The following is an 8,257-nucleotide window of genomic DNA, read 5'->3' as shown; positions in this document are numbered from 1 at the left end:
TTCACTTTTCTTTGGAATTTAATATGTGGGATTTTTTTGTATATTGTTTTACGGGCAGGATAAGGAAACAATCAAAAGGTGTGACAAGTCGCTTGGCGGACAACTGTGGATTTCTGCGAGTAACTCCTACCATCTAAAGGGGATGAGGGGGCATCCGTCGGACCCCCCTCTTGATTGATTACTTATTAGTCATCCCTTTGGCTAAATGGGACCCATTGAAAAGGCACCGTGGAACACATACATGAATCAAATATTCCTGTGTCCCCTGAATGTCTCCAGAAGAGTAGTTTTGCTTAAGAGAGGGGGTCGTGGCTTAGCATTATAAAGAGGGAATAACAGCATAGCTTTATGGGTTTATTTAGACAGTTTCTACGCTTTGACATGCGGCTGTAAAAAAGAGAGAAGAAATCTCCGGGAAGATTTCAAAGAGAACATTTTTTGGACCTACACATTTTCTAGTTATTCCAGTTTCTTTTCTTTTTCTCCCCTCCTTTTCTGTTTTTATATTATTGGTATATATTTTTTAACCATCTCCTTGAAAATGAAACTTTGGACATCTCCCTGGGTGTCTTGCCTTGTGATACTCATCTTGTGTTTTGGATCAGAGTGCGGGACAGTCCGGAGAAAGGGGAGATCCAAGAGGGAGCTGGTGCGCATGAGGGAGGCGAAAGCCACCATCCCAGGGGCTTGTGCCACACGGCTGCCCCGGGGCAAGCGCTCCTTGCCCGGCTTGGAGCGACGGGTGCTACGGCAGCGGCGGCGCTCCTCGCAGGCGGAGGACAACTCTCCGGGTCGGGGGAAAGCCGTTTATTTCACCGGCAGAGGAGACCAGCTCCGGCTAAAGCCCGGCGTGGAGATACCCAGAGGAAATTTTACCCTGGAGATGTGGATCAAGCCGGAGGGAGGTCAACGATCACCCACAGTGATCGCAGGTAGGATCACTGGCTCCCCCAAACATCATATTCTTGAATTATATAGTTACTATTACTATAACTACTTTATGAACGGGTGAATTAATCTAGAAACTGAAATCTAAACTATAGAATATAGCGTAGCCTATTTGTTGTAAATTGTGCCAACAGTCCCCCAAAACATGCGTTTTTTAGTTGACAAGGAGTTTACCTATATATATCAGACTAGACAGTGATGTAATCTTTCAAAAGTGCAGCGGAGCTTTTAGGTGGTGCAAGCATTGGCTCACCGAGGAGTGTGCTCACATTTTTTTATTCCGCCACATTAAAGGGGGAGGACACTCACCTACACAGTGCTAATCTCATACATTTTCAATATCAACATTCACCGTTATAAACTGATTTTTAACAAGATATGACTTGACTTGTTGTTGTAGCTTGGAGGAGGCATATGAATTCCCCGCAAAAGCCACAACCGAACGCCGCTGTGATATCGTTTTAATACCGCATCATTTGATTGGCAGCTGATGTCACTGTGCGTAAAAAATGTAATTTCTATGAACCACCGGGCTGCTCGGGCTCGCTCGGGCGACTTGGCTATTTTAAAACTATGATGTAATGGTCCCCAAACTTTGAAAGTGAGCACGTCACCACACACCACACAGCCGCCGATGCAAAGCAAAGCAAAGCAAAGCGGGAGCGATTGGTTTGTTATTTTGGAGAGGAGTCCAGAGAGAGAGAGAGAGAGAGCAGCGCGTAATGCATGCCGCAATGTGGAGTGTTCCCCCCCAAAAAACCGACACCTTTGGATTGGCTACTGGATTTACTTTCGAACTCCGGTGTTTCCCCCGTGAATTACGCTAATACACCTATATCATTTATACTGTATAATGGTGCCGCTTTGCAAAAAACAAACAAAACAAAAAAAAACTGATCTACGTGAGGTCAGTTGTTTTTGTTGTTAAACGACAACCTCCCGCGATGGAGTAGAGAGTAGACTGTCTATTAATTAATTACTCATTGCTTACAGCTGCTGCTGCTTTTCACAGCGGCGGCGACGCGTAGGATGTTCGGCGATAATAATCGGTGACGTTGTCGTTTTCACAAACATACACGTGCGCATATACATTAGTTTGTTATGTACAATACGTGGCGATATTCAAAATTCTATGGACATTGTTAAAACGCACGCACGGCAGTGATTGACAGTGTGGAGCACAATAGTCTACTCGGATGTGTAGTCGTTTATTTATTACACATGTAAGAGAAATGCGGTTAAAAACCAGAAGAACACACACATGGTACGTAATCTGTGAGAACTCTCTCTTTCAGCTGCAACCTTGCCACGAGGAGCACATTATGTCCTTCCTTATAGCAGCCTATATATTTGACAAAGTATACTGCATCGTCTCTGTTGTGGCTGTGCTTACTGCTTGTGACCTAGCAGCAGGCAGCACCGCTGTTTGTACAGCAGCGTAGTAGTAGGGCTATATTTTACATCTGCTTCTTTATGCCGCCGACAGGGAGCGTTGCACACACAAACTGAACTCACTGCCTGTTTCCTCACCAGTGCAGCTGGTCAGCTTTGAACTTAACTGAACTGAGGTTTCCTGTGTGTCACTTTATTAAGTGACTGGCAGGCAGCAGAGGCCATTACACCGAGGCTTACAACTAGGTTTCTATGCTTCTCTTGCCTTTCCCTCCTCCAAACACAGGGAGTCACACTCCCAACAAGCTGTGTGTGTGTGTGTGTGTGTGTGTGTGTGACACTACTAACTGGCTAGGCAGTTGGACATGCATTACAATAAAGCCCCCAGTTGAACTCGACAGGGACAATGTAGGCTACAGTTCTACCTACTGTAGATATGTAGGCTACATTGACTTAAGGTGGCTGTCAACTTGGGCATGTTATTTTCAAGTCCATGTCCTGTAACAGGGGGAATACCCCTTGAGAACCAACAATACCATCAAGCAAATGCAATAATAACGCCTAATCTTTTAAATCTAATTCAGGCGGCCACAACAAGGCTCCGGGGCCTCTAACAAACAGCCCTATCCCGTTGTTTTGATCCAGAAGCGTGGTTGTTTTTGCTACAGCTGGTTCCCCCCACTGTGTTGTTGTTTTGACTGCTGATATTTGCGTATTCATTTATTTCCTCCCTGAGTATAGATAATCATTTCACTATTTGACAAGTACAAGATAAAAAATATATGTAACAAGACGGCACAGCTAAAGCACACATGCATGCAGGCGTGCACACACACACACACACACACACACACACACACACACACACACACACACACACACACACACACACACACACACACACACACACACACACACACACACACACACACTCATGACATTAATGAATGAGTTTGGGGGCTTGGAGTATCAGAAGCCTAGCTGTCATGTTGATATTCCTTATTGAACACATTTGAATCCTCTCCAGTCTGCGCTGACCTGAGTCGCCTCCTCTGTTATTGCATGCTTGGCTCATCATCGTGCCTGTGGACGAGACCATGAAGCATTACGCTTGTTTACAATAGGGTCCACCATGTTCAATTCATCATAAAAATAAAGTAGACTGGGCTGATTTCTGTGAAACCACATGGGTTGGTTTGTGTATTTGCTTACTCTACCCATGGAGTAGGAACCAGGGAGTGACATCATGGATGATGTCATGTATCTGTTTGAGGATAACACAGGCTTAGTGATCTCGAGAATGACATGTGCACAGAGGGAGCAAACGGGTTGAGTATAGTAAACATGGATACTGTCTGCAGTGTGTTACACAAAGTGTCTGGCAACAGATGGGCCTCAGGGTGCAGTCCACACCCCCACCATGTATCCTGTGGGAAATTCCTTGGAGCAAGACACTGGACCCGTCCCTAACCTACTCCTCAAGTCACTCTGGACAAGAGTCCTTGACAGAAATTAGACTCATTGTATGAAGCCAATACAAGAGTTGTTTTCACTGGCTGTAGGGACAGATGGTAATGCTTCAGCTATTCTTGGTTGCGCATCGGTATCGTGCACCAAAAATAGGGTAGCCGATCTGCAAGCTCACACCATGTCACGCTGTGACGCGTTGGTTAAAGTCCTGCTATTTGGTACTTACATTGCTGTATGTGAGACTTGTTCTCAGCATTTGACCCATCTCTTGGAGCGGTGAGCTGCACCCGTGCCACGCTCTGCAATCATTTGTAGTTTATCTAACCCCCCCAATCTAACCCTTGATGCTGAGTGCCAAGCAGGGAGGCATTGGGTCCCATTTTTACAGTATTTGGTAAGACCCGGCTGGGGATCAAACCCCGACCCCCCCCCCCCCCCCCCCCAGATTCAGGGCAGATACTCTGCCTTACAAGTGAGCTTGTAAAGCTTGTAGATTGGGTATTTTGGGTATGCAGCACCATGGCACAACACAGTTGTAGCCCAGTAGGTGAACCTGTAACGGGAAGTCTTGTCTTAAGACAAACTCTTAAATCTTAAATTGAGGAAGATTTTCTCAAAATGCAAATCAGCACGTTTAATTAACAAGGTATAATTGAAGTTGACTGAATACTAAGCGGCCCAGGCTGACCCCTCTGACTGGGGTTTGCACATGTCATACACACACACACACACACACACACACACACACACACACACACACACACACACACACACACACACACACACACACACACACACATGCACGCGCACACAATCAGAACATCGTGTTCTGTGTCCAAATGTTATGCAAACTTTGTTGTGCCCTATTAGCCCCTGCATCCGGGTCATGTTGGACTGTCCCGCATCAAAGGGAGAGGAAAGTAAATCACAAGAGGAACAGAGGCTCTCTTCCATGACCTGCTGGGGACAATTATGTGCACACATTGGCAGATATGAGCTTTGATAACACAGCAGTGGTACAGTGTGTTGGTACTATCATTTAGTGTTATGATGCTGAACTCGAATGCCTCAGCATTTTAGTTGACGAAGGATATTTTTTAAATGCGTAATATGAACCTTCATCTTAGTAGGTTCTTAAAGCAACATTGCCATATATCTTGACAATATATAGATATTATATTGATATTGTGATATGAATCACTATTGTTTTTTGAGGGGCACCAGCCCCTCCTATGCCCAGCTTTGTGTGTTTGTGTGTACCCAATAGCGATGATTTGATTGGCTGAGCAGTGAGCACCCCATAGCGATGATTTGATTGGCTGAGCACCCCATAGCGATGATTTGATTGGCTGAGCAATGTGCATATTGAGGATAAAACGTGAGGACAGAAAAGTGAGGACGCCACAAGTGATTAGCCGGATTGGACTTGAGGATGAAAAGTGAGGACAATTGTGATAGGACAGGAATGTGATGATGTATGATGAATGATGATGATATCAATCATACCTGTGTGAAGTGAGGGGCCACTTCACACAGGTGTGATTTTTAAGATACAAAATATGTACTGTCATCACAATACAATATGTCATTGCAATAGGCCTATCAACGTGTTAGGCCAGAAATATGTTTTTTTAATTAGATTTTGGCCATGTGGTACAGTTGAAAAAAATCATGCAGCATCTGGAAAGTTTGGGGAACAGTTTAAAACATAAGTGACACAGTGACACAACCCCCAACCCTTATACCAAGTGGCAGATGTGCTGCTACTAACCACCTCAGTTGCAACCTGGTCGCCGCAGAACATGGTTTTTAACACTCAAATGTCAAAATGTCCAGCTGCTAAGTAGACAACGACAACAATTCAATCCTAGATTATTTATTTGTATCGGGTACCATGCAAGTTGGGAATGCAATTTGTAAGTGATGATTCAGAGTATCTGCTATTTTTGAACATTTTGAGACATTTTTTAAAGTGTTTGAAATAGTTTAAAAATTTCAATTTTGAATTTAAAAATGTTTAAAAATTTCAATAATTTTATCTTCTGGGGGTCCCTGGCACAAAAAAATAAATACAACAAACAGCTTGAGAACCTCTAAGCTAGCACACCGGTTGCGGTTGCACTCATGGCCATTTATACGCTGAACTAGGCTTTTTAGAACCCAATGGGTTTTTGGCACACCGATGGTCACGCTCCCTCCATCGGCGTGCCTCTCAGAACGGCGCTGAGTCAGCGCAGTGGCAGGCTTGGCACCGCTCCATGTGGCAACACCGTTGTTGAGCGCCTAGCTCGACGGGGGGGGGGACGGACGGACGGACGTCTCCGGGCTCGAGCCCACGGTTGATGGCGCGCTTGTCTTGAAACATCGAGATGGTTTTGCAGAAGTCACTGATCCCACCACCAGCTCAGCGTTTCATTGATTCAACATTATCGTTGCTGTCGTCGGGCAGAAACCTCTTATCTCCATTTGTTTTCATGAATGAATGCCCTAATTGGTGCTTTTGTGTGACACTGTAGTATGATCAAGTAGGCTACGTTTCGCGCAGCAAGCTGGGATCGAACCCCGGTCGGTCTCCAGCTCAGCATCGGCAGGTAAAAGGCAGGCGTTGCCTGTTACCTGCCGATTCCAGCTCGGTGCGCAAAAGGTTACATTGGTGTCGGAAGTGTCGTGGACCGCTGGAGGGACGTGAGGGACACGAGAAGTCAGAAAGGAGGGGGTAGTGTAGCGACCCCGCAAAAGACACGGCCGTAACTTGCTCCTCCAAGGGAGCTAGTTCTCTTGGCGTTGCCGGTTACCTGGTGAGCGAAACGTTACAATATTCATACATGGCCATGTCAGGTTAGGGGTGTCCACATTATTTTGCAAAGGGGGTCGTATTTGGAAATGAGAAAATACCTTCTCCCATCATAGATGAAGGCTAAAAAATATATATATCTAAGTTGAAATTGAAATACAATAAAAATAAAATAAATAAAGATTAAAAAAGGTATAACAATTAGAAAAATAGCCAATCTACAAGCTCAGAAGTCAGAACGCATTGTGAGCTTGTTCATCATCGCGACATCTTAACTGGGGCTTGAGTGGTTAACAAAGTGCATGACATCATGATATCAAACAGGTTTCTATATTCAAGCCACTGGTGTCTGGGAAAACGCAGTTTAAATTACCATCACCTTGCCCTCCAGCCCGATATGCCCTTCCTACTGTGTTGGTATGTTGTGATAAGTACGTTATAAAACGCCACAAAATCCCCATTTGAGTCATTAAATTTAATGAGGGTGTTTCAAGTGCTGGCACGGTTAAAGAGTAAGTTACAGAGTAAGTGGTAGCAATTTATGTTATCTGACATTCATAAAAGCAGATTGTTCCTTTATAATGGCTGAGAGACAAGACGATTTGGATTAGCTGCTTTATAGGGTTAGTGGCAAAAAAAAAACACCCCGTCTGGAAGTGAACCAAACAGTTGGAGGCGGTTTTCAAATGAAACCTGTGACAGTTCATTCAGCGCCCTATTATTTATAGCATTTTCATTGCTTAAGTAAATTGTTTGGTGGAATGAATCAAACGTGACAGTTTGGTCCGAGGCCTACGCTTAAGTAGTTCTGGAGAGGTGCGAACTTAAGGATCTATAATAAGCGCTTAACCCATTACGACCTGCATGAGGCCGATTCTACAAATCCCTTCTAATTCAGTAGTTATACTCACACTTATACAAATAGCAGATCTGTACAAGCTCGCAGTGTGGCACGAAGTGACGCGCTGTGAGCTTGTAGATCTGCTCTTCTTTTGAATTACCAACCCTAAAAGCTGTGTATATGCTTTGTTGCACAATTGAATAATGATATACAAGCTCACGGTGCAAAATTTCTACGCGTTTAGAAATGTTCTAATTGTTTTAAAAGCGTTGAAATGTTTAGACAGTGTTCAGCATATTACACTGACATGGCCAACATGGGGATGCCAGGTTGACAGTGGTTAATCAATATGCCATGTTCGATGGACGTAATTGGTCCCCGTCTAAAAGCATCAGTGGAATTTTCCAGTATCTCTTTCGGGCCGCGCCGTGCGTCACTCTTGTCCGACAGTATACACAGCACCTTTCCCTGACCCCCTCAAAGCCGGAACGGTTCAAACGTAAACCAAAAGTCCCTGCACACTTTTATCAGGTACCTCTGACATTTCTCTTTCTGTTTTTCTTTTCTTTTTCCACCCCCCCCTCCCCTCCCTTGTATTTTCCTTGTGGGAAAGACAAATGGCAAGTGCAAGCAAGGTTGCCTTTGAACTTGACAGCTCTTAACTGTAGTGTGTGCATATGCAAATACCCCAGTGTTACATGCATGCGTTTGTGTATGTATTAGGGCTGCACGTGCGCAGCAGCGTTTCACTTTGTCTGCAAATTATGTGTATAAGCGTGTGTGTGTGTGTGTGTGTGTGTGTGTGTGTGTGC

At 44.6% G+C, this 8,257-nt stretch overlaps 1 protein-coding gene across 1 annotated transcript in view; it reads left to right on the top strand.

Moving 5' to 3' along the window:
* Positions 1-541: 541 nt before the first annotated feature.
* pappaa (pregnancy-associated plasma protein A, pappalysin 1a) overlaps positions 542-8,257 on the top strand; it is a gene marked incomplete at both ends in the record, with an annotated part of 94,638 nt that continues 86,922 nt past the window's right edge. The window contains one exon of the mRNA XM_079523991.1: positions 542-932. Coding sequence (XP_079380117.1) covers positions 542-932 — 391 coding nt within the window. The remainder of the gene's footprint in view (positions 933-8,257) is intronic.

Source organism: Electrona antarctica (assembly GCF_951216825.1).
Source record: "Electrona antarctica genome assembly, chromosome: 16".
Taxonomy (NCBI): Eukaryota; Metazoa; Chordata; class Actinopteri; order Myctophiformes; family Myctophidae; genus Electrona; species Electrona antarctica.
This window is presented reverse-complemented; position numbering and strand designations above follow the sequence as displayed.